Source organism: Anomalospiza imberbis, chromosome 6 (assembly GCF_031753505.1).
Source record: "Anomalospiza imberbis isolate Cuckoo-Finch-1a 21T00152 chromosome 6, ASM3175350v1, whole genome shotgun sequence".
Lineage (NCBI taxonomy): Eukaryota > Metazoa > Chordata > Aves > Passeriformes > Viduidae > Anomalospiza > Anomalospiza imberbis.
The window spans coordinates 15,437,704-15,465,323 of NC_089686.1; the positions used below are offsets into that span (position 1 = coordinate 15,437,704).

At 42.2% G+C, this 27,620-nt stretch overlaps 1 protein-coding gene across 2 annotated transcripts in view; it reads left to right on the forward strand.

Moving 5' to 3' along the window:
- Positions 1 to 27,348, forward strand: part of PRIMA1 (proline rich membrane anchor 1) — a 45,997-nt gene extending 18,649 nt beyond the window's left edge. Inside the window, exons 3-4 of one of the 2 annotated variants that reach the window (XM_068192542.1) lie at positions 9,558 to 9,687; positions 23,935 to 24,106. In XM_068192542.1, the coding sequence (XP_068048643.1) occupies positions 9,558 to 9,687; positions 23,935 to 23,950 (146 nt within the window). In that variant the 3' untranslated portion in view covers positions 23,951 to 24,106. Of the gene's footprint in view, positions 1 to 9,557; positions 9,688 to 23,934; positions 24,107 to 26,933 lie in introns of those variants that run through there. The other variant, XM_068192540.1, reaches the window with a different exon arrangement.
- Positions 27,349 to 27,620: the final 272 nt, after the last annotated feature.

The window sequence follows — 27,620 nt, forward strand, 5'->3', positions numbered from 1 at the left end:
GTGTTTGTGCAATGAAGTGGATGGTACTGGCTCATCTCAGTGTCTCTCAGTGGTGCCTCTGTTCAAAAGAACTGAGAATTACTGTCTCCAGGTCAGTGTTGTGCTCTGCTGTTGTTTCACAGACCGTGGCCTTGCTGCTGTGTTTCCTTCAATTGGAAGGAAGGTCAGGTAATTACAGGTAGTTCTTGTAGAAATATAGATGAAGTACTTCTAAATGGGCCTGTCTATTCTATTAAAGAATTGGGAAAGAAATAGCAACAGTGCTGACATGCAGCCTTGTGTTGCACATTTTATCTCTACACCTTGCAACCATCTAGAAAGCTGGAGCTACTGTTCCCATCCTGGAGAAGGAGAAATAAGGCTGGAAAGGAAATTGTCCCAAAATCACCCAGTGAACAAGGAGGAGAACTGAGCCTGAAACTCACCTCCAGAGGGGAATTTCTGTCTTCTGCAGTGACGTGCTGCCTAAGTACAGAGAGTTTAAAGCCTGTATCATGGAAGGCAGAAGATTGCACTCAAGGTTGTATATCTTTATACCCAATTTAAAGCATCCTGGTTCTCAGAGTGCTAAGAACCTCTGGAAACCAGGTTACCTTCTAAAATAAATGCCAGGGTACTAATTTAAAACCAAATGCTTTGGCACTTGTGACCTGTTTCTTAGAGGCACCAGATACCCACTAATCTGATCAACATCTCCTGAATTTCAGAGAACAGGCCACCAAGTCTGGCAGGGCTTGCCTGAGCAATGGCTCCCATGGAGAGGCAGCACTTAGGACTACCTGGGGGTGTCACGAGGACTTTCTTGGTGCTGCCCAACCTGGCAGTGACCCAGGCTGTGGAGAGCAGACAATGTGACAATGCCTGTGAGGTTCTCCCAAGTGCTTGTGTTGCTGCAAGGAGGAGGTTGCCTTGCGAGGCACAGGCTTCAGTTCTCCTTTGCTCGGGACAGAGAGCCACAGGGTGTGATTCAATCGGGGTAAAAACAATTCAGTCCTTTATGTTGAGAGAGAATCAGATGGGGAGTGAAAAGCAGCGTCTCATGGGGAGACTGCTGGTTAGAAAAGCACCGGACAAAGTCAGATCAGAAGGCAGTGGCTGTTGTGAGCATGCATTGTAAAGATAAGTGCCAGAGCTGAGTATTAACACAGAAGCTAGCTATGATGTAATCTTCTTAAAAGCCTTTTTACCACAAGGTCTATAAATGCTACTGCTTCTCCAGATCATGCTTTAGAGAACAGATTCTCCGTCTGTGCTCTCTAACCCTGTTCTCCTCCAAAAGACCTCAGCAGCTGAAAGCATGTTTTGCCCCTGTTTGAGGGCTACCTCAGTTCTGGTCCATCCCATCAGCTTCACCAACCTAATAGGATTAAGGCAGGCAGGTCTGGCCCTCAGCCTGTTAATCATTTGGAGCACAGACTTTCCCCTCCTGCTTTGTTTGACAATCTCTTCACTGCTCTGCTCAATGCATTGCCATATTTCCATATGTATGTGAAGGTCTGAACTGTTCCCTAGTTTCCCTCTGCAATTGCACAAAACCAAGACAAGTTATCCCACAAGTTTAGTGTCAGCCACTCCAGGGCATCCTGTGGGATCCTGCCTTGTTTCTGACCATAGGGCTTGGCTCCACTGAGGTGCTGGGCATGGTGTCACTGTGCTGGCTTGGGGCAAAGATCTGGCACCTGCCTGGGAAGTCAGAAAGGGATTTTTCTCTTTCCACCCCTGTAATGTAGTTTTAGCCAAATCAGTTGTTTGTGTTTCCTCTCAAAGAAGAGGAAATACAATCCAGAGGGGAGGACTGGCCAGGAGTCAAAAGACATTTTGTTTTTCTGGCTTTCTCACTGAGGTGCAGTGAGTTTGCACAAGCCACTTCCCCACAATGTGCTTTACTTATGTCTGGCCAAGCAATATTTTTACCTATGATCATTTTATTTTGGTTCTAACAATATGTTCTATAAGAACAAGTTCTATTTTCTAGAAGAATCCCAAATCTGCCAAGGAAAAGCAGCTGCATGACACCTACCAAGAAAGCACAATAACATGGAGCTTTAGTGAAATCTATTGCTAAACCCAAATCTAAATGTGTGCAGGTTCAATAAACTCCTGAAGCTTAGATCTTGAGCATCACACTTCACCTCCCCCACCCAGCTGCTCTCTTCTTTACTGACTATCCATGCTCAGGTTTTTTCACCTGCAGTTCCAGTTCTGTTTCTTGCAATGAGCCATACACTCCTCTAGTGCCTGTGACCTTCAGACAATTCGTGCAGAGCTACCCCTTTCCTTCACCTCCTGAACACTCCAGTCTCCAAAACTAAGCACAAAACTGAGTATGTTTCTTGTTTCAGAAGAGAAGTGTTTTTAGAAAAGAGGATAAAACTAAGAGGAGACAACTGAGAGTGTAGAATAACAGTGTCTCCAGTGTAAGAGCTGCAGGGGAGGGAATTTCTCCAGCATCATTCCCACACATGTTTTTATGATAGCAGAAGTTCCCGCTGCGTAGTGATTGCAGTATCCCCCTTAGAAGTGTAGTAGGAACATATGCACAGAGCAGCTGCATGATATAAACTTGTCTGCAACGAAGTGTGGTAAACAGAAGTATCATCTGCTACAGGAATAGCTGATTTCTACCAGTGTTATTTAACCTAGCTACTCCAGGGAGGCCATAAATCAGGACGGGCTTTCTGCTGAGCACACCGCTATTGCCTGGTTGTTTACCCAACTGGCTCATGGCACTCTGGAAATGGCCCTAAGCTTACAGGCAACAGGAAGGGCAGAAATCTGTAAGGGGGTTAAAAAAAAAAAAAAAAAAAAAAAAAAAAAAACCCACAGCATAAGGAAACCTGACAGGGCTAGACAAGCCACTTCTCCATCAATCTGGAAAATGCCAATCCTTCCTTTGGCAAGCCTGTCTGTCCCTGATCACCAGCCCAAGGGTTGCCTTCTCTGCAGGCAGCTGTGGTTGCCATGTGAAGGCGAGCTCAGGGTTCCCTCTGGCCAGGCATAGCCCCAGGGCCTGTGCATTGGGGTGCCCTGAGGATGCAGGTCATGTCTGCAGTCATGGCTTTCTGCCCCTGGATCAGACACCAAGGTCACCCATTTCTTGTTCAGCCTCCTCTCCCCCATCCTCCCAGGAAATTTTCCACCTAAATCCAAGAGTGTGGAAGGGGACACACACTTTTCCTGTTCTCACAATGTATTTTAGAATAACAGCTGAAGATCTATATTTGTATCAAGTCTAGCAGCACCACAAACTCCACTAGCTGGCTCTTTTAAAGGATTTGTTTTTCCCTTGCTGGCTGCCTCTGACTGTGAGCAGCCCTGGGTGCACGCAGCACGTTCCTACTGCGTGCTTTATCCAAACACATCTGTAGCAGTCCCTACGTGATGAAATACAGCAAACAGAGGGGATGCTTCAGCTGACACTGACTCACAGATCTCTCCCCAAGGCCCTGGGTTAGGTAACCAATCTTGTTCCCACAGAGCCCACAGCCTCCAGGGCTCTGGAGACACTGATCCTGACCCTCAGCTACATTTTTCTTCTGAGCATCATCATGCAGATGCTGGGACAAGGTCCTCAGCTGGCACCAGTCTCACAGCTGGGTGGACTTCTGCTAGTTTACATCACTTGAGCCCTTGGGCCTTTTTTATTAGCTGCCTAAGGCTTCATCCTATCATACAATGAAATTAAGCAGCATTAAATTAATCAGCACTCATTTTAGGGTGAATCTACACTGCTGGGGGGAGTGAAGGGCCTTATGCAAAAGTAGACAAGAGGCCTCAGGCTCATGACTGAAATCAGCTTTCTCAAAAAAGATATGAGCATGTGATGGAGGCTCTCCTTGTTTCTTGTGTGTTACACAGTGCAATGCCTACAGTAAATATCCGAGCCTTGGTGTTTGTGTAACTTCCTCTGCAGGGTTTTTCCTCACAGAACCCAAATTACTTCATATTAATCAGGGGATTCATTGAACTCCTCTATTCCACAGGAGCTTGGATGAGATACCTTGATGGGAAGAGACACAAACTGTAACACATTCAAAATCCTTCTCCACATTTAACTGGGAGTTCAGATTGGACACTGGAGTGTCCTGGGAGTTTTTTTCATATACCTTGACATTTGAAATCACATTTAAACTTCTCCATGTTTTCTGGGCTTGTCCCTACATCCCAGTGTGATAATGGCTGCAGGAACTAGTGTCTTCTCTGTCTTGCAAATGGGACGTCAACATACAATTTATGTGAATATCAAAATAATAAATAAGAGTGAAGATAAGACAAGGACCCAAACCCTGTTTTAGCCAGAAGATTAACAGGTCTCTAGAATATGTGACATACATAGAGATTGCTGAACACACACTGCCTGCATCTTCCTTTTAATTTCTAACCAAGACTGATAAAACACTTCAGGCCCTTGGAATATGAGCCCGCCTTCAAAATAAAATCCTATCCTGCTTCCTAGCATGCTAATTAAAAGTGCATGGCTGATTCAGGCAGCCTTACAATAGCAAGAGAAATGCTGCAGGCATAGAGATGGCAGGGTTTAGCCTGTTGTGAGTATACAATATTAAAAAACAGGCCAATGTCTCATAAGGATGATTACGACAGCACTCTTGACCTTTCTGCAAGAATAGGAATAAAAGCAAAAGAAAAACAATAATCAGTTTTGATTTATCTTGAAAGTGCTCTTCCTTTTTTGAGGCATGAAGTTGCTGTTGTAGAGAGGTGTGGGGGTCACTGTCACCCTTCCCCATCACATCAGTGGACACTCACCAGCTGCTTGGGCCTCAGTCTGTGAGCGAATTGACAGACTCCACTGGAGACACCTACCCTGGGATTACATTTGGGAGCACGGGTCACTGCCTCCCTTAGATATTTTCCAGCTCAGCCCTGTGTTTGGTTTTGTTTTGTTCTGGGTTTTTTTTGCTTTGTTTTGATTTATTCTATTTTGTTTTTCTTTGCTTTGCAGAACTGGCTGCTGTGGGATTGGCAGTGGGAAGGGGTGCCCTGGTGCAGGCTCCCTGCCTCAGCATCACTGCCAAGAGGTGCTCAGGGGCACCAGCTCAGCATGGCCCCCCTCAGAGAGCACTTTCTGTCTCCTGACAGACTTGCTTGTGTTGCTTGTTAATGTCCCAGCATGCCCATGCAAAGAGCAATTAGCCTAAAACCCATACAGTAATGGAAAGTAATAACACTAATCAAAATAAATTATGGGAGCACTAGATTTTGAAATGATGAGCTTTATAAACTACAGCCATGACCACTAAAGATAACCTGATGGTGTATCCAATGATTCCAAGTCCTGTTTCTTGACTCTGTCTCAGGCAGTACATGTATCGCTTTTACAACATACACAAAACCATTTAATACTTAACCTAGAAGATTTAAACAGCTTCATCACAGTCTTTTGTTGGAAGCTCAGAGCAATTTTGAGCATCACCACTGAGATCTGATCAAAAAATATCAGAGAACTTCTTGGGAATTTTATGGAAACATTCTTTCCAGTGATAGAACCTTTATTTTTGTGCCTAGACATTGAGGGAAACCCTCAATAGCTGAGCTAATCTTTTCTGGTATGCATATTTCTGGCTAGAGCCAGCTGTGTACAGATACCTTCTAACATTAGAATCAGAGCTGTGTCTTTATGCTAAGTCTTCAAAACCAATTTAGTCAAAAAAGCAGGTGTAAGATTTTTGTGATGCTGAACAGTTTGATTTGAAAGCTCTTTATCATTAATTTGTTTTGAATAAGTTGGATCCATCTACCCACCACAGGGCTGAAATGGGTTTATTTGTTCATTGTATTTATTTAGGCCTGGTGCCATTGGGAATAGGAGAAGGTTATAGCCCTCTAAAAGTAAACCTAACCAACATTTGTACTTCATAAATTTTAAGGCCAAGAGATAAAAGGCATTGTACTCATGTGGACTTTCCAGAGCCAGAGCATTTTCTTTACTTATTCAAGTCTTATACTGAGTCCAATCTCTTTAGCTGAATTTAGACCTCTTAAAGTAAAAATAAAACGGCTACCTTAAACTAAGTTTTTTGTTTAAATACTCAACCAGAAATGATAGTCTATGGTAATGACTAATTATCCTGAATTATTATAAGTACCCTATTTCTAATCTAAATCTGTTTGTCTCCATTTGTAGTTGAATGCATTCCTGAGTCATTTGCAAACTGTATCAGGATTCATCACCCTATTTTGGGGGGGTGAAGAGGAAGGTCACTGTTAAAAACCACATTCTTCCAGCAGTGACTTTCCATTTATAGTTAGATTTTTAGACATACCTGTTCTCTGCCTTTTAACTCAATTTATGTGTGCCACACTTACTCTGTGTGTAGCTTTACATAACCCCAGCATCACAGAGCCTTTGTGGCCAGGCTGGCCAGCCCTCAGATCTCAGTAGCCCAGTGGGGATGACAAAGGGACTTCGGCACCCAGGGGTGTTGTTCACTCCCCAGATACACCTCTGTGAGGGACAGCAGTCTGTGGCTTGTTTCTTTACTCAAGGGAAAGTGCACAATTTGGCTCTGAAATATACAGCTTTTGGGGTTTTATAATGTGTTTGAAAGAGGTGGTACAAACCAGGAGAATTGCTTTCCTGCACTTCATCAAAGGTGAAGATGATGAAACAACTGGACACTGACATTGTTGTAGGAAGTGTGGGACATCTTCTGCTTGGTGTGTTTTGTGGTGATGTCAGTATCTCCCTGAGGAGCGTTTGGGACCCACGCGTGTGCCGATTCAGGGACTGCCTGTGAAATGCACTGCTGCTCCATGCAAAGTGCCAGAGGGTGCTGCAGGTGCCCTCACGCAGGGTAGTTTCTCATCACTGAGAGCTCATTGACACCTGTGGGCTCAGCCCTTCTCAGGTGCAACCCCAGGTGTGGGTGATAAACTGGGATCTGGGAGTCAAGCACAAGATGGAGAGCCTCCCCAGCCCCAGGGTGCCCTGGGGAAAGCTGTGAGCCCCAGCCCAAGGGAGCTGGGACATCAGTACCTCCCTAGCATCAAGAGCTCAGTGTGGGGCTCACGAGGAGGCTCCTCTCTGAAGATGGGGTTCTTCCCGGGCATCTTGCTGGTTCTTTGGGAAGGTGCCCTCTCAGCTGATGTTTCTAGTTGCACACAGAGGAGACACCCATGCAGGCCAGGCTCAGCCTTCCCATCATCATAAGAGGATTAAATGCAGTTCTTTCTCAGAGAATAATTGCGAGCAGAAATGCATTAAGGACATAGAAATGCAAGGGTATGAGGGCTATGTGAACACATACTGAGAAGGGCAGAAAAGCACATTTAACTATGAGCTTATTGAAAAAGGAGTGCACATTTCAAAGGAAAACAAGATTAGTACCGCATTAATAAGGAGTAGAAATATAAAGTAATTTTTATATTTGTATGAAACCATGAGCCACTAAGAAACAGCTTGGTAGCTTCCAGTGTGATTTTTTGTGCTTCTTTTTGAGTGCCCAGTCTGGACCAGTGGGGAAAGGACCTGAGCCAGGTGGATTAGGCATCACTTCCACATTAGCAATTCTTATTTTTCTATCATTAATGACTGCATTGAGGAGTAATGTTTACTGTTCAATCCCACATATATCTGTTTATTCTCTGTGGAAAAATACTGTGATAAACCATCAAGGACTACATGGTATACAGACATGTGACAAGCCTGGCTGTATATCCTGCCTCTGCCACTTGTCAGTCTCATTTATTGTGCTGAGGAGCAGCCCAGTCACACCACCAGTTTGCTTTCTGACCAGTTTGGTTGATCCTGCCTTTGAAGAAGACCAAGGGCTAGAGAAGGATAGCCCAACTTCTCCCACCTTCTGTGGGCTCATCAGATTTTACGTGGCACCTGCTGATCGATGTTTTTCCTTTTACTTCACTGCTTCCTTTTGTGTTTTTCAGGACAGCACCAGGAAGGTAGAGAGGTAGAGTTAACCTTGACTCTGCTGGCTCCTTCGTGCAAACATTTTGTCCTCTTTGAAATGCATTCTGTTCTGGAATCTAACAACATTGAAAACTATCAGAGAATAATAAAATCATTAGCTTTATCAAAAAACAATAGTTCCATCACCCACTGAAAACAGACTTCTGCAACTGACATAATAATAAAGTAGAAATTCAGTTGCTGGGGCACTCTAGAAGTGAACATAGTCAAAGAGGAAGCTGGGAACCACTAGTTATCAAGCTGTTGGGTTTATTAGTTTAATTGCTTCTTATAGTTCTTTACCTAGTCTTTATCTAAGGTGCTGCTGTAGATTCCTTGGGGTGAATGTTGCCAACTCCTCTATACATCTTGCAATTGGAAAAAAGAAGTTTTCTCAGGAATTGTGTAATTCATTATTTAATCTATTGAGTGATAATATATGGGTATGTGTATCTTTTCCTAATCAAACACAGGAGACAGAGGAGATGTCAGATCACAATAAATGATACTGGACTGATGACATATTTTAACTTGTGCAAGTATTTTTGATGTGTATAACTGGACATCCAGAATATCAAATTAATCAATGAGACTCATAAAAGAGCCTTTTGCTATATTTCATTCTCTCACCTACTTAGCTGAGAATATAGATAAAGACAGTCCCATCAACTGATTCATTATTAAATGTCACTTAAGGTGACCAGAGTTCTTATGGAATTTATGTGGTTGCAGAGGCAGTATTAAGGCTCTCTCCTCCCTCTGCAATACACTGATACTGCTCATGGCATTGGCTGTTACTCACCATCCTTCAGGAAATGTGTCCCCTCAAAGCATGGGAAAAGGAACATAGCCCTGAAGGAAAATATTTTAACTAAATGTCACCGGATACAAAATATTTCTTGTTTTGAATGGTACTTAAATAGACAATTCTAAATGTAAGAAGAAAAATATAAATGTAAGAAGAAAAATATAATAATAATAATAATAATAATAATAATAATAATAGCTTGTATTTCCACAAGTTAACTTTTCTTAATCTTAACATATCTTGACTACTTGGCTTAGAATTCGAAGGTAGTGTAAAGGAAAATAAGATTGTCAACTATAACACTCTGAAAGCAATTAGTAAATGTAATAGAACTCATATTCTTTTAAAACAAATCCCCCTTCCTCACTCCAAGGTTACAGTAACATTAGCTACAATACGGATTGGTAGGCACTGCTTTGGCTCCCAACTAACCTCCCCTAATGGGGTTTGAAAACGTGCTCTTATCAGCATAATATCCCTCTCTAAAATTAAATCTGATGCAGTTGGAGATGGTGAATGCAGAGGAAGAATATGTTTTCCATGGGTAGTAGAGCTGAGCCTTTCTCCTTCGTGCTGAGTACCAGATTGTAGTAACGCTGACACAGAAAACTTGATCTGGGGACTGTGACAAGAAATATTTAGTACCAATAAGAGAAATTGATTGCTTGGGGAAAAGAAAGAAATGGGTCCTAAATGTGAACCAACATCTTTGTTTGTATCTGTGATCCCGGTGTAGTGCTGCTGCGTGAGTGACTGAAGCATATCTGATAATACCCTGTTGATTTGGGAGAATTAATGTATTTTTCCACTCTCTTTTTACAGCTCCCAAGTCTACCTTTTGTCCCACTGAAGAGACCTGGTGGCCAGGCCTGGTTATTATCATTGCAGTATGCTGCACCACACTAGTGTTCCTCTTTGTAGTTGTCATCATTTGCTACAAAGCCATAAAAAGGTAAGACTCCAGAAGCTTTTACTGTGCTTAGGGCAATGCAGCCCCACAGAGGCTGAACCAAGACTTGTCTCATGGTATCATGTTTAGTTTAAAGGCATCCAAAAAGCAAAATGCATCCTCTAGCCAATGTGTGTTTTCATTGGAAAGTCACTTCATGTACCATATCCTGCATGTGTAAAGGGTGTAGTTCAATGCAGTCATGGGCATGAGAGAAAAACTAAGAACAGGACAGAACCACAATGTTCAGATTAGTAAGAACTTGCCCAAAGTCAAATTGCTGCAGGTTGCTGGTGAATGTGGAGAGCTTTGGCTTGGCCAAGTGTAGAGGTAGGAAACACTGTACTACTTATATTGGAACACTACTTCTGGTAACGTTCAAAATTTACATGTGGGATGTGAGATTCTTGGCCCAGGTCCATTACTAATTTTAGCATTTCAAATTAATGCAAACTCTTGTAACTCAAAGTCTACAGTAATATGTGTAGTTTTTCATTTGGAGACCATACTTCTAATTTATTCTTGCTTCAAAACCTTTCTCTCTTAATGTAAAAGCCTTTGTGAAGCCTATGTACAACAGTGTGTAGCAGCCATTTCAGCTCACTGTCTTTGCAATAGCTGCACTTGCCTAGGCCTTGAGTAATTGGGAAGTATTGATTTTGGTTACACAGAAAAATATGAGCGAAAATAATTTCTTCACTTAAATAAAATTTTATATTTCTGGTGGAAAAGGTCAAAACTTTAACATTTCCATTTTAGGGTTCCAAATGCACGTCCAAAGGGTTGATGTAGAAGGGAAAGTAATTTGTGGGAATTGTAGGCCAAATGAATGAAGGTTCATTTCTCCTCTACTGTTTTTAGTATGGCTCTGACAGAACCCCACAGCTGAGTGTTCGTGGTGTCACTGATTCATTCTGTCAGGGTCTTGGCTGGGAGCTATTAGTATATCCAGGTATCCCAGCCCGCAGCAGAGAATGCAGGATTCCCATCCATAGCTCTCATGAGACACTGCATTGACATCTGAATCTCAGCTTGGAATACATGACTGTTTTTTTCAACTTCATGTTTTCTGAGTGATAATATTTTGGAGTGAGGAAAAAAGGAAAATAAATAAAAACACTTTTCATGAAAAATGTTATATGTGTGCAGTGTGATTGCAAGATTTTTGTTGAGCCTCAGTGGGGAAATCACAATGGTGGAGCATTGGATATGTTTTGTGGTTGTTGAAAAATTTATGCAGGATTTGAAAGAGCATCAAAAAGGGAGAATTCCAGCAAGAAAAGAAAGTCTGTATTTTAGTTCTTATTAAATGTACATTAAGTATTTTTGCTATTCTAGTTTAGCTAAAATGAATGTTTATTATTTTGGGGGAGCTGGAAAGCTTTCACTCTAGCAACTGCACTTTGAAAAATTATCTTTGGAGGACTGAGATTGGCATCCAATTGAATTGGTAGCACAGTGCAAAGTCTCACACTTGTAGTTGCTAGTCTGCCATTGCTGCTCGTTTGTATTTGTCAGCCCACTGCCAAATTGTGAATGATTTGTGTCCAGGCTGCAAAATATTTGCATGAGAGCAGTAACTCTCCAGAGCAACTTGTACCTCATGAGGAATTGCTTTTCAAGTCTGATGTGATGCTGGTAGATGGGAGCAATAGATGGGAGGAACAGCAATTAAATTTAAAGAGACAAATTTAGAGCTGCCTTGCAAAGTTTTGGGGAATTCACATACAATCTCATGCTTTGTTCCAGTGCAAAATAATACCGATACTTGATGAAGACACCCATTATTTGTCAACAGTATGAATATCAACCTACAAGTCAGCTGCTTGAACAGGCATTAGGCTCAGAGAAGAGTGAAAATTCCTCTTAGATCTTCTTATTTCTGACATTCACATTGCTGACAAATGCTAAGCTGAAAACTGCTCAGATGTGGAATGAACAGCTATGAAAGAAAATCGTATTAATTATAATTTTACAGGGTAACTAGAGGATTTATTTTCATCAATGAGTCCTTGCTAAAACAGTTCTGCTAAAAGAATGCCCTGAAGGGCCTGGCAGCATTCCCCAGTAGTTCAGGTTTCTTGATCCACTGTAAAAGACATCTACCAATAAATACTGGGATATAAGATCAGATGCTTCACAAGAAAAGCATCTCTGGCTTCAACACAATATTATTACATATCATTGAGCTGAATTGGCTTTAGCCAATGTGAGAAATCCTTCACTCTGTTTTTTGCTGGGAGGTAGAAGTGACTAGAGAAAGAGTAAGGGAATTAATCTGGGTGATGCTAAAGCCAAGAGTTCCTCCAGTGTGTTCCCAGCTTCGGGCTCCATAACCATGCTCTGCCCTGTCCTTTCTCATACCCTCATGCCACCATTTCTCCTCTGCACTCCTTCTCCTGGGCCCTCCTTCCTGCACATCTCCTGGAACTGGGACTTCTGTCACTGCAGCTCCTCTGACAACTCTGTCTCCTATCTCCACTGAAGAGGTGCTGAAGAGTGAAGTAACGGCAGTCTCTGGTTATAGGGTGTAACAAGGGTTAAATGCTTTAGTAGGGAGTGCAGGCAGGGATTTATTTTTGTTGAGTCTGGCTCTGTTGTATTAATCCCTCACTTTCATAAGAATCAAATTTGGAGTAAAAGGAAAAAGAAAAATCCTATTGAGCTTAAGTTGAAATCTCATTTACTGGTTTCAAAGGGCCAGACCCAGTCAAACTCTCTTATGTCTGCTTTTCTGTAGCAGGAAGAGAGGTAGTGACCTTGAGGTATCATAACTCAACTGTGTTTTTATTCAATCTATATAAAAACTGTGTCTTCTGGGGTAGTTTGTTTTCCCTCATAGAAGCTAAAACTTCAGTGTATCACCAACTTTAGGCGCTAAGGCGATCTGTAATAAAATACAGCCAAGGGGATTGGTGCTACTTTGTATACAATAACTACCAGAACCAAGCAAGTATGCTACTACCTCCATCTCTGAATCTACCCTGGAAATACTCAGGTTCTTCCATATGAAATGGTCATAAGAAATGCTGAAATCAATCCCAGTGAATGGATTCGACCTTTCTGGGCCATGAGGGTACTTCCACCAAGTTGCATCCATCAACTTTAATACTCAGATGGGTTGAACTTTTGGGAAGATAACATATGGAGTGATAGTTCAAAGGTGCTTCAAGCAACTTCTAAATTTCCTCTGTGTGTTGCTGGTGACTGCAGCATTGGACACTACATGACTGGCACACCAGGTACAGATGTGTGCTGCTGCACAGATCAAGCACCAGAGGAGACCACACGTGATATTATTTTGTGCTGCAAAATGGTTACATGTTGAAAGCATCCTCAGTTTGGCTGTGTAGAAATAGCTGTTTTCTATGGTCTTGGTCTTAGAGGGGTATTTCTACTTTAAAAAAAAAAAAAAGTTCTTCTTTTAAGAATCTTTTCCGTAACACATCTGAAGAATAGAGACGATAGTCAGCACCATCTGTGACATTTGTAGATTTCTAGGACAGGCTTAATCACTGGCTGGGGCTCAGTCTCAGTGTAAGCAGTGAGACTTTTCCATACATTTCATGGATTAAAAAAGTGATCCCACAACCAGTGATTTCTGTAACACATAGAAAGAGCAGATGAATAACTGCTTCAAAATCTAGACTACTTCCAAGTAATTCTCTGCCGTATCTTTGTCTGTGAAAACCTGCCATTCTCACTCTTTCCCCAAAAGACTTCAATCAAGAAGTAAAAGTCGGAGGTCTAAAGACAATCCATAAACTAACACAGAGTGGAGAAAAACAGATTATTTCAGTATTATGTGATTTTTGGGTTTGGGCAAGCGCACCACGAATGCCAGCAGCTCTAACAAACCTTCATCTGGTGTAAATCAATGCAGATTCAACATCAGTGGGATTCAATTCATTTAAATCAGCTCTGGAGGTGACTGTCTCTTAAGCTTTTTTTAACATCTGCAAGTACCTGAATAATAGTAAGACATTAAGACTAGAGGGAAGAGGGAAGCAAACACAGTAAAGAGGATTAACGAGAATTGTTTGGTAAATAAGCAACTGAGATGGGGGAGAGCAGGACATGCAGTTTGTAATCCTGTTTCTGCAGCTCTCTGTGTGTCAGTGTCTGTGAGGGGAGTAAGATATTTACATAAAAGGGAAAAATAAATCCCTGGCTCCCTGTATAAAATTAAGATAACAGAGCCATCTGTCAAACCTTGGAGGGAAAAGCAAAGCTGAGCATCCTGGTCTTTATGACAAGTGATGTGCCAGCTATTCAACCTGTCAGGGAGTGTTTCAGATGGCTTTCAAACATGTGAAAAATATATGCTCAGTATCTCTGGAACATCCCTATAGTCTGAGATGACCCATGAGTAGGTCACTGTGCCTGGTGATGTGGCTCCTTGGTTCTGCTGGATTTCAAGTAGGATGGATCCATCTGTTCTCAGATGTCCTGCAGGGTTTGCTGCCAAAGAGCCCTCCTGCTAGATCAGCAGGGAAAGTGGGCTGATGATAGCCAAGCTTTACATGATATACCTTTTATTCACTGTTCTAACTTTCTGAAGCCACTGTTTTATATGTGTCTCACAGCCTGAGAAAAAGGTACCATAAATGCCTACATAGGCACTTCCTTAAGTAGTTGCTGAGTTCACCTTCAAATAATAATTGAATGGAAGAAAATATTGTATTGAAATAAAATGACAGGTCATATTTAAACTGTCTTAAAATTCATTGTTCAGGTATTTTTAGGGTGCTTAGCATTTGTGTATGATTTATGGCCCCTTCTAGCTTCAGAAGCAGGAGCAAGATTCTGAAATTTGGCTTTGTTTAACAAGTTACTAGCAAGGGGAAGAGACTGAGACTTTCTTAAAGAGGCCAAGAACTGGCAGTGGGGGCTGTGGTGAGGGTGCCCCATGGTGCAGGGATTTATGTCCCACTAAAATGGTCATAGCCCTTCACTTTTTCCCCAGCCACTTTTGCACCACTCATTCCCCCAAAGAGCAGGAACTGTCCTCTACATTGTCATCTCCTATGAGCCACTGAGACTAAGCATGATCTAGTCCAAAATCAGTATTAATTGCAACAAAACAGTGCTGTTTAGCCTGAGCAGAGGAGACAGAATCCTAAATGTACTTAATTGCTTTGAAGAGCAATTTCAGCATGACTGATGACAGACAGGTCAAGGTGAATTGAAATTGTTCATCTCTCCTATTCTCCCTGACACATTAGAGGCGTTTGTACTGAAATGGTGCCTTAATTCCTGGCAGGTGAAGGGAAAGACAGTAATGACTTCAGAAGACAGAATGAGATGGTGGAAAAGAGAGGTTTAGAACTACTGTTTGAGTGGGAGACACCCAAAGGGAAGAAGAGGGTCTGTGGGGGCAGATCTCTGTGCCTTTGATGCAATTCATTGATGCCAGACCAGATCAGCACTGCAAAAGGGATCAATCCATAAGAAGTCATCCCTAAGAATCATAGAAAAACCCTGGAAATGTTACTGTGGGCATCTGAGAAAAAGGCAGACTTTAATATTTTGGAAAAGTAAGGAAAAGATCTTTGCATTGTGGCCTGATTCCACTGTCTGAATGTTGATGTTTATCAACAACAGGATTAGTTTCTACCACTGAACACTACTGTCCAGGTCTTCTGTAACCTCTAACCAAAGCCCAACATTCCCATGTGTTGCTTACCCTCTATGCCTAATCATCTTCCTGTGGTGAATTGACTCCCATCCTTGGAATGAGGCTGCAGATGATCTACTAAAGACAATTTCAATACCCTCAGCAACCAATCTTTCTGTAGGAGATCCCATTTTTAATTATCAAGAAATGAGTTAATAAAATCACAGGATGATAGAGGTTGGCAGGGACAGCTTGAAAGCATCTAATCCAAACTTCTGCCCTAACAGAGTCAGCTAGAGCAGCTTGCTTATGTCTGTGTCCTGCTGAGTTTTGAATATCTCCATGGATGGAGAGTTTTTGTTGGTTTTCTTGTGTTCTTTCAAATTTATCACTATTTACTAAACTAAATGTAGCCCTGCTTGATGAAGACTGAGTGCTAATACAAGGATAATCAATTGTTCTACCAAACAGTATTGAAGTCTGGATGTTGGTTGTGCAACAATTTTGAGGGTAGTATTTATGAATAAGCTGTTGAAGAGCTTTACAGCTTGATCCAAGCCCAGTGGAGATGCCAGAGCTCTGCTGTATTTATTCTGCTGATTCCGTGGCATCAGTGGGGATTTTGGACAGTGGACTGGTAGTGTGTGCTGCCCAATGTTTTTTGGGTGTGTCAAGATGATGAAGGATTGGTGTCATTTTTTAAGTAGAATAGCAAAAGTATTGCAACTACTTGTTAGGCTCTTTTGACAGTTCAAGAGCTGATGAGTGAAGTGGATAAAATAGCCTTTTACTTGGAGCGATGCCTTAGCCAAGCCACATGGGCACTGCTGTGCAGAGCAGTTTGTTTTGCTCTTGTCTGTGCAGAATGTGTTGGTCAGAAAAGCAGAAGGATTTGCTCTCCAGTGCTGTCAGTCTAGGATTTTTATAAGTACTACATGTTTTTGTAACTGTTTAGGGCAGGATTGCTCTGTCTCTTCTCAGTTATGCAAACTCACAAATTCTGCTAGGGAGAAAGTTTGTGGGCATAAATGGATAAAATGCTCCACAGTTTCTCAGAGCCAGGAACACTGAAAGCCTCCAAGAGGCTTTAGTCCTTAGCATAACACAAGTGGTCCAGTTATTTCACAGAAAAGTCTCTTATGGATAATTTTGCACTTGTTTACTCCTAATTTGTGATATATTGACAAAGATGCCAACAGAAATCTGTAGAGAATTATGGTCTGTCCTGTGACAAATGAATTTTTCAGTGTGGCCAGAAACAAACTTGCCATTTTTTTCTGTTTTCTACTGCAGATGAGGATACCACATTGAATGGGCAGGAGTCTACCCATAAAACCAAGTATTGTTGAGTTACTGCCTCAGTGCAACTCTGATAGCCATGGGTGGGTTTTACACATTTGTGACAGAATATAATGCTCATGCTGGTCTAATTGGTTGCAGCATTCTTGATTTACCCCAACACAAACAGAAGATACAAGTTACAGAGCTTTGAAACATATAGGAGAGATACAAGGCTCACCATTATGTTTTTATTACATTTTTTCCTAAAGAAAAAGAAATCAATTTTTCTTAGGCATTCATTTAATTTTTTATCCAGTCATACTTTTTTCAAGCTGGTGTGAGGGTGCTTATGGCTGACCATGTGGGTGAAAAGCCAAAGCTGTGGCTGTGGCATACCCAGCACAGTGTGCAGAGACATTTGAATAAACTTTCTGTCTGGATTACCTGGAGTATCTGAGTTTAGGACTGCAAGAACCCAGCAGCAGCAGCCTGCAGTCCCGGGTCAATATTTTTACGACTCAGAGAAAATTGTACCCACGGTAATAGGGTGGGGGTGTAGATCCATATTCCAGCTCCTTATCACTCAGAAATTCCCTCTGCACAAAAGTTAATCCCATGGAAACCTCGTTGGTGGCCTTATTGCCTGTTATTTCTGCAGAGGATTTGCAGTGCATTTTGAGTAAAAGCAGTAAAGCCTGATTTCTCCACTGGCTGAACAACTGCAGCTCCTGGTGAGTTGAGTTGGTTTTGAGGGTCCCAGCTGAAGGGAGATCACATCTCACACTCTCTCACCTTGTTCTGCTGTTTGCTGCCTACATCTGCATTGTCCAGAGGGAAAAGGTGCAGACAGGGTCCCCCTCTGCATATCTGTGACACTCATGGGGTGCACATCAATCACAGCCACCTGAGCCCCTTGGACCTGTGCTGCCACTGCTTGAGGGGCTGCACGGTGTGATTTCTGCTACCTCTGTCCTTCTTTCTCCCCAGCCCCTGTACTTAGTGCTCAATAATTATCGTGCTGCGGGGTTGCTAAGCAGCACACAGCTCCCTGCTCAGAGAGCCGTGCGGTGAAGGCGAGACACGCAGTAGGTCAGTGTGGGCAGAGCTGGGATGGGAGAAGATGGTATCTGCTGGGGTGGTCCCTCTCCACAGCACACTTGCCTCACTCTCACTCCAGAGCCCCCTCCATCAGCAGGCACATGGTCAGTCCCTCTGGTGTGGCTGGGCTGGAGAACGATGCTGCTGGTTTGTCCACCTTGGAGAGCCGTTGGCTAATTAGCCGTGTCAGAGAACGTTCATGGGGATGAGCGTCACGACATCCGTTCCCCAAGCTAATGCCAGGTGATGGAGTGAACAGGGGGTTATGATGTGTGTAAACAGGTGTATGTAAAGAGTCTGATCCCAGCTGTGTGAGAGGTAGGAGTGGGAAAATAGGGGAAATAGTTCCTCATTCCAGCCATTGAATGAGGCCATGAAAAGAGGACCCACGTGGAGAAACTGTGCTGCCTTTAATGTCTGCCTTTTGAGACAGTAGCATGAAACCTTTATGAAAGATGTTAATACTCCCAAACAGCTGGAACTGTAGTTTCTTCCCTTCACTTGCTCTGAGCCCTAAGAAGCCAGGGTAGAGACTGGCTAAACTCAAATTCTTCCTGAGAAATTGTCCCCAGTTACAATTGTCTAAAGCTGCATAAATCCAAATCTTTGCAAAGACATCAAAGTGAGCAGGACTTGCTGGTTTCTCTGCCTCTTCATGGACTTTCCCCATTGCACACTTGGAGCATAGGAAGGCTGGGACCATCCTATGCAGTCCATGGACATGGTGTTTGCATTTATCCTGCAAAGAGCAGGGTCTGGCTGTGAAGACACTTCATTGTGAGTAGAGAAAGCCAGAAGCAGCTGCATGAAAAGTCAGTGGTCTCAGTCTGGTTGAAGGCAGAGACAGATTGCCTCAAATGCAAAGTGATCTAGATAGCTGCAAAGGTCAGTTAATTTTATGAGTTTTAATTTTCTTCTCAGTTCCTTGCATTTATTTGTGTTGCAAACAATCTTCTTTCAAAGACATTTCTGTAACAGAAGATCTGCAGAGAATTTTTGTTCATCTCGACAGCAATTTATCATACAGTTAAATAATGTTGTAAAATTATATTTAAATGATTCTGTGAAATAGCAGTAGCTTCATTCTTCATTCTTCCATCATTCAAGCTGTTGCCTATGTTCGACAGTGATTAAATGGCAAGGTAGTTATCTGCATTCAGCAAAATATCTGGACACAAAGTACCATAATCTGGGGGATGGAAAAGTCCATTGCCCAAAATGCCTGTATCTACAGTCACTTGACTGATGAGGGGCATACTGTCCTTGAGAGAGAGCAAGAGAGCAGGGAAGAGCAGCCCTTGCTCATCTCCTCTCTCTGTCCCTTATTATTTCAACCCCACATTTTTCTAGTACTGATGCCCACCCTGACCCAGAGCACAGGCATCAACAGCCATTCATTTTGCAAACATGGTAGGGAATTCCTGTTCTTTTTTCCTGCTCCACTTTCCCTTCCAATGTGGACATGTTTTTGTAAGGACACAAATATTTCTAATATTTCTCCAGTTTTCTTAGTTAATGTTTGTTAAGCACTTTGAGGATAGCGAGCATTGAATAGTTGTTCAATCCATTCTGGAAAGTCTAGAGAATTTTAAAGAACTAAGAGAGAGATATAGGTTTGGGCTTCCAGTGGTTTTATTGTATTACAGAGTGGCAGATAAGTTTGTTGCCCTCATGCCAGCACCTGTGAGAACATGTACGTCTCAGTTTTGTGGGAACAGATCATGCCTAATGCAGTAGAGTTACAAATAATCCCATTTTTCTGGATGGAGCATACATAGTTCCAATCCCAGGCTGGTTCTGCAGTCCTTAGCAGAGCATGGAGCACCATGAACTGAGCTCCATGACTGTGCCTTAGCTGCCTGCACTGCTCTGCAACAGGACAGGTCTTTGAGGAGCAAGAGTGTGCCCCAAAGGGCACTGACAGTGCATAGTCTACTGCCAGGCATGACTATGGCTGTGACTATCCTCCAGACATGTTTGTTTTGGCCTTCATTTCATGCATTTGATCCCTTTTTTAATTTTTAATTTTTTTTAATCTTGTTTAGTAGGTTTTGCCAGTATAAAAAGCTGGCATAATGAATTCATTTTTTTACATTAGTCCCATTCATTTTTCTCCTTTTATAATCAAAACATATTGACAGCATATTCTACACTGAGAACACCCCATGGATAATGTCAGCTGTAATATCCCTCCAGTCAATAAAACCTTTTAAATATCATTAGAGGGAATGCAAAGAAAGGGTTATTATGTGAGGGGTCATTGAAAGTACTTTTATCAATTATGTCAGTTAATTGTCCAGCATTGTAATAATAAAGCTGCTTCTCTTCCTTAAGATTGGTTTCATGCAGGAGCATAATTCTGAAGTTAGCTTAATTGAAGACTTAGCAGGAAATGGGATTGCATCCATCACCTTTGTCTCCCAGGGACAGATCTTCTTCCTGTGTAACATCAGAACAAATCCTCTTCAAGTCCAACAAAGTCTGTGGAATTACTCTGACTTTGCACTGCTGAAAATAAATGGAGACTAAATTCCACTTCTTAAATTTCACATGTGGCTCTGCAATCTGCTGTAATTACTTGCAATCTGAACAATCCAAATCCTCCCTTTAGATGTACCCAGAGTGACTGTAGCAGGCTGAGAGAGGTGCACTTCTGCAGAAAGAGATCTGCCCCCCATGATTTGCAGCCCAAGTGCACCAGCTCAGGGAGCCTCTTAAGTGCTGATGAATGGCTGCCAAGCAGTATGGATTTTTTTTTTCCCATGAGAGAAACACTCAGCAAAGGCTCAATCCATGCACAGAGCAGGGAATTTGAGTGTGAACCATCCCAAAACCAAAATCGCCCACATGCCAGCAGGGCTTAAATATACTCCAGAAACTGGTCAGCTAAAATTGGCTGTGAGGCAGAGCCGAGTTAGCTGTAAATCGCAGCTAACGATTCAAAACACTCACGTGAACAGTCAGAAAAGAAGAAGCTCTCCTTGGCAGTTGATATCTTGGAGCTATGTCAAGCTATCCTGCAACAAGATTTGCAGAGCTGTGAAAGAGACTTTCTCCTTTTGCATAATTGTCCTAGCACTATACAGAGCACTTGCACAGATCTTCTCACCCTCTCCACACAAGACAGACAGAAAAGGTCTGAAGATGTTAAAAATTGTATGATTACTTGCTCTGGTAAATATTACTTATCATCTGACCACTGGTTCAGTTTGGCTAAGATTGAAGTACTCAGAGGTCTCTAGGGAAAGAATGGCCTTTTCTGATTCATAAAAGACTTTTTATTTGTTTTCATAAGGAGCAATGCAGCTTGAGGAAGGAGAACTCCATCAAATGTCTAAAACTGAAAATAACCCAATATACATAGTCCTTTCAAGTGCTGCAAGTAATATCATCCAAGATACCTATAACACTTCCTAGTTTGGAAGAGTAAGTAAAAAAATCGTGTATTGTGATAAAAAGTAATGAACACTGGGACAAGACAGTTTGTTGGTCTTTTAGATGCTGGACTATCTAACTAACCTGAGTGGAGATGGAAATATGGGGGATACATGTAAAAGCCTTGGGAGACAAACACTGAGCTGAAATGAGCGTGTTGCTAAAAGTTGTCCAGATGGAGCTGCTTTTTATTATAACTGTAAAACATTTGCTTTGTATGTGGGAGGCAGTAGAGCCAGTAACCTCTTCCTACGAGTAATGAATAGTGTACTGCCTGTTTTCTGGACAGATAGATGGTCCACATATGGCCATTGGCTAATTTAATAGAGAAAAACCAAGGTTCCGGAGAATTTTCATCATTAGGGTTTCTTCTTTGACTTCTGTCTTTACATTGTCAAATAAAATATATCCAGACTGATTTTTTTTTCTTGTGTCTCTGAGACAGTGAAAGGTAGAAGTCAGAATGTGACTACTTCCATGATTCTGAAGATTTTCAGAGAAGTGTCCTCCTCCAACATGAGCCCCATTTATTTAAGCCATAGCACCAGGCTGGCCAGCAAGTCTGGCTGTGTGTGGTTGCACACAAATTTAATGGCTGTGTCCCTGAAAGTAACTGTTGTCAATGCACTGAGGTTCTCTAGCAGGAGTCCTGTTCACAAACCAGTCTTAGAAAGCAACTTCTCTTGTCCCACCACTTGCTCTCGTGGACAGTGATTCACCTCTGATGACTGATGGCCAGCATGAATCAAACAGTTTGATGAACACCCCCAGTACTGAGATGTAAACGGCCTCCATTCATGTTCTTTATGTTCTTATAAACATTCAGATTATGCAGAGTGATGATCTAGTAATTGAATAACATGACAAAATGTATTCTTCCATTCCTATCTGCTAAATAAGGATGTATCTGAAGTGTGACTGTAGCCCACACATCATCATGTCTGGGCTTCCAGCAGAAGTCTAGCCTGGAGCTCTCAGCAGAGCTGCCACAGGTACTGCTAGCATCCTGGCCCTGGAGATGAAGCTGAGTGAAAATAAACTATCCTGAAAATAAAATACCCTGATTTTTGGACGTTTTTTAACCCAGAAAGATGCCACTACAGCTGATCTCTACTGATATATAGGTGGCTCAGATATTTCTGGGTACTTCTATTTACATATCCCCTGAGGATAGACCAATTCTATGAAGCAAATGGGTGTGTTGTATGAGACCAAATTTTATTGAAAGTTGTTGTCTTTTGTGTGTTGATAGCTAATGAAATATGGTTATGGAGAAGAGCTTTGAGATCACTGCACATGTAAGAGAAAAAGCTCTCTCATTTGCCTTCTCCCTTCAGCCACTTTGCCCCAGGAATCAGTAGGCACACACTCAACCCAGCACATGCCAGCACCAGAAATGGGGCTGCCAAATGGAGCTGCCCAGAGAACTTTGTTTAGAAGTAAAACAGCAATGAGAAGAGAGACGAGCTCTTTACATGTTTCTAAATGCACCTTCCTGAGAGAAACTGAAAACATGGAGGGATTTTTGGCATGGGCACCCCTTACATTGGCACAGACACAATTGTGCAAAGACAGTACAGAGATGCCTCATAGCTTTCACCTTTGGTAGGATCTCTGTCAGTTGATACTGATACCCATACAGTGCAATCTTTCATGTATATACGTATATAGAGAGAGATTTTTGCAGTTGGCTTTTAGAATTTAGAATTTTATACCACTGCCCAGCAAAGAGTGAAGTTTCACTTTGAACTTCTGAGTACTGGTCATCCCCTCCAACAATGCATGCCAAAAAACCAGTCTTTCCTCCTCTAACTATACCTGAAAAGAAGAATGACCCTCTATTCCTGTTTGGGAAGAAATAGGATATGTATTTCCCCAGAGAATAATCCAGGGCAGCAAATCCCCAATTGGAGACAGGTATCTCCTGGCAGTGCTGAGTCAGGTATGGGAACCCCAGAAGGAGGTGAATTTGAGATCCTGTCATGTTTCTGCTGCCAGCCCAAGGTCACCCCTTCCTAGCTTAATTGGATTTCCTTGGAACACAGCATTCCCAGATGCTGGGCTGGATGCACTGGCACTTAACAGAGACATTGCTATGGAGGTAGTTAGTAGAAACAGGTTTGCAACACTCATGCTGTGTTATGAAATCAGGTTTTATTCTAAACTCTCATCCCTTTCAAGCATGAAGCACCTGGAAGTGTGTGAAATGTGGATTGCACTGGGAGTTTTAAACTCTCTTGCAGCTTACCATTCTGGACAAAAATCTGTTCCCATGTCAAAGTGATTGTATTCTTCTCAGGACTTTATTAAGCCTATAATGAGGCGTGATAAAGTCATGATTAAATGTATAGTCTACTCTGGTTTTACTTGATTTTGTCTGAGTAGTCATAGAAAGAGATTTTCTGAAGTGTGTACAAATGGGACAGGAGGTGAAGCCCTCTCCTAGTACTCTATCACATAATTGCCTGACAAACAGAAGGTCTATGCCAAATTTACACAGTAGCCAAAGCTGGCAAGGAGGGTTTTGTCGAATACACAAACTTAAGTTTTGTGACTAGACATAATAAAGGGCCAAAAACTTTGTTTCCTCTAAATTTTTTTCTAAAAGTAGAACGTAAAAACTGTGTTTGAATGTGCATCAGTACATTGACCTTTATCCAGGACTCTGCAGAGGATTGGTACAAGCCACTGTGACAAGCCAGTATGAAATTCTTTGATAAATAAGATGTATAATGTGATCAGAACCTCATCTGAAATTTTAGCTTGATGTGTGAAATACACTATTAAATACACTATGTTTGATGCTTTCTTGATTTTAGGACTCGCACAAGTTAATGCATGCATGGTGGAGAGGTCATTATGGACTCTGAGGCATCATTTCAGGCGTGTGCTAAGCTGTACAGAGTTGCATGGCCAGAGTTTCATTCACAGATGTTTGGCATGAAGACCCAATTTGTTTGCTAAACAATGTATAGCAAATTATACTGTAAAACAATGCAAACCACTTATTAGTGAAAAGCCTGTTTCGCCTGCCACCAAGTGAGTATGTCAGAGATATGAATAGTTCCCTACTCATTTCCTCACTAATTTGAAACATCCCTTTAACCAGTGAAGAGCAGCCCTGGAAAGGAAATGCATAAATACGTGTCCATAGCTTATCATCTGAAAGGGGGCTTAGAGTATTTCACTTTGGAATATCATGCACAATTTGGCTTATTAGGCAGAAAATAGGATAAAAGGGTTCCCCTTGGTGTGCAAGAAACTTTGCATGCTTGGATCTCAACAGTCAACAAAAATTGGTGTAAAAAGAGTTAGTGGCACAGAGCTAGTGGCACACCGAGAGCCAATGCCCTAATGTAAGAGGGCACTTGAAAAATCACAACAAGCCAAAATGACCTTGTATAGCTAAATATATGGGCCAATTTAATCACGGTGACAAGTGCATACCAGTGTGCCAAGCCAGTGATTTAAATGGTGTAACTGGGGCAAGTCTGGCCCCAAATCCCTGCCTGTTGTGCATTTGAAAACAAATTGAGAGGAGTTAAACCGAGCAGTCTCCGAGCCTGAACTTTTGCATCTAACAAGAGTCTTTACATTGAGACTCAAGAAAATACGTGCTCTGTTTTGCTAGCACTAACCCTGAGCAATTGATAAGGCAGAAGCAGAACTTTGATAAAATCTCCATTCCCCTATTTGCAGGCTCTGAAAAAATAATCTTCCATTGCATGCAAGTGCCAGTGGTGTGACATCCCTGGCAACCTGTCTAGCAGGGTCTGCAGAGAGCTCTCACCATCAGAGGAGAGCCTCCAATACACCCAGGTCTGTGCTGGGACACTAGCCTGGGGAGGGGGAAGTACAAATTTCAGGACAACTGAAGCAGTGCATCTTAAAGTCACTACTATAAAACAAAACAAAGTAGATTAAAATGAGAGGAAGACATTTTTAACATAAAGAAAGATGAGGAAGTCTTGACAGGGAAAGAAAATGGAACTGGAGAGGTGCAGAAACATAGGAGACCAAAGAAAGAAGGAGTAAATTGGAGAAAAAAAGCAAGTAAAAGTGGCCAAAATGTCTTAATTTTTAAAATATTGACAGGTTTGGAACTGGGAGAAAAGAAAAACAAAAGAATTTTTGAAAGCAGCAAAGATGTTTAGACAGCCACACCATTTATTCTGCCCTGAAAAAAAAAAATAAGCACTGCCATCAGATTCTCCATTCTTCCTGTCAGGGATGTGGTGTGGTGGATATGTGCTTTCAGTGTCACAGAAGAAAGACCCACATGACCTCGTTTCAGATGCAGACAGGCACTGCATGTTGAGCACTGAAAAACAGTTCATCAAACCCCTTAGTCTCCTTAACTCTTAGTCTCCCCTGTCATTTCCGTTCTCTAATAGCTGCAATCATGACTAATATTAACAAGCTTTAACTCTTACCAGGTAAACAGGCACAAAAAATATCACAATCAGAAGTATTTTCTTTGAGATTACAAGCAAATAAATTTACCTTTCTGTAATCATTCTCCATAAATCTTTCATTAATACTTTGCTGAAATTAAATATCATTAACAATTTTTTGCTAATTTCTGTTTGTTTTGTTAAACATTGACAAGAGCAATAGCACAAGCTGTCTGTTGTAATCCATGTGTCTGGTCCTCTTTTTTCCCTCAGCAACACCTTAAACTCAAGACACTCATGTCTGAAATATCTATGTGGAAAGGACAAAGCTTTTTTCCTCCTACTATGTTTAAAGCTTCAAGTTAAGCCACTTTTGAGAAGGGAAGATGTGGGGGGCAGTTACAAGATAGAACATGGTCTGTTAGAGGACTTAAGCTCAGGTCTCCCTTTTCAGAGTAACTATAAAATCCTAAAGAAATTGTTTTGCTCTATGATGTACAGATAATACATCATTGATAGCTTTCTGCACTTGTTGAGAATTTCTTGCATTTTCTCACAATTAACACGTGATCCTGGACAGTGTTAGCAAATAGTAGGAGTGGCCACTAAACAAAACAAGAAGGCAATGGTGCTGGAAGTCTGGTAGGTTGCAGCAGGCACCATGTTTCAGTCACTAGCTCAGACACCTAGAACACAGACACCTGTATCTGGGCTAGCAGACTAGCCTGCCTTTACTGACAGCGGAGGGAAACACAAATGCCTTGGGCACAGAGCATCTGACGTCTTTCGGGTGTCCACTTTAAGCTGTTCTGAATTGTGTTTTCTAAGTACCTGTTTTTCTCCACTGGCTGTGGAGATTGTCTGGGGTGGTCACCACAGGTGTACACATCTGCACTGGTCAGATGAGTCCACTCCTAGTGACTGAACATGGTGATGTTCTGATGACCAGTGAGTGACTTGGGTCCTTGGTGGACATGACTGGTCATCATCCCAGTTTGAATGATAAGACACTTTGAGGAGAAAGATCTTGACTGCCCCAAGGCAGAGCCCAGCCCAGCACCCAGCCCAACATCCCAACCTGTCTTCCAGAGATAAGGTGGCAGTGGAGGACGTTCCTTCCAGCAGCCTTCATCTCATGCAACAGGGACACCTATGTGCATTAACAGACTAGCATGGGGACACCAAAAGCACATCATGACACCTTAGGATCAGACCTGTCACCTTCCAGGTGGACTATGATGCTTGACAAAATTAGCTACTGCTTTGGCCTGTGTTCAGAAAGGGAAAAATAGAGAGCAGTTCAGTATTATTATGTACCTTACATGTCCTCACTTTCAATCTGTATTGACAAAGAAGATGCTGATCTCTGTTCTTTCTTCTCTCCCTTCCCTGCCTGTATGTCACCAAACCTGGGATCACCCAAGGAAACCAATGAGAAAAGAAGAGAATGGAACCAGTCGGTCGGAATATGCAATGACCTCCTCCCAAAACAACAAAACAGTTGATAACAATGCGGTCGTATAATCCCCGAAACCCCGCCAAGGCGCAGGAGGTGGTAAACTTTCAAAGCACACACACAGAGTATGCAAGGTGGGTGAAATGAGGCAACGAAGGGAGCTCTGTGGCCAAGGACTTCATTTCAGAAACAGCGCACGCATCAGTGATCCAGAAGAGAAAAACAGGCTGCTCTCCAGGCTTGCTGCTACTCCAAGGGAGGATAAACTCACCCACCTGGGCTGCCCAGAGAAAAGGCCTCACAAAGGCATAAGCACTGCATGCTGCATCCCATGAAAGCCATGTTGCGATGCCTCCCGCTTCTTCTTCCTCTCTTTCCCTACTTTTATGTTTGAATTGAGTGTCAGAAAAATCTTCTGAGGAGAGGGTGATCTGCCAGAGTGGTTTATCACAGATGGGTCAGAGGGAGGTGTCTCCCTCTAAATGGGAGGTGTCTCCCTCTAAATGGTAAGAGGCGTCACCTATGTGCTTCTCCAGCCTGTGCGGTTTCATACGCCGATGCTTCACTCTTTTCAATCTTACTGTTTTGTTATTAAAAAGGGAGCAAAGGTTTCTGTTAAGCAATCAAGCAAAATGGGCCTGAAATTGTGACTTAT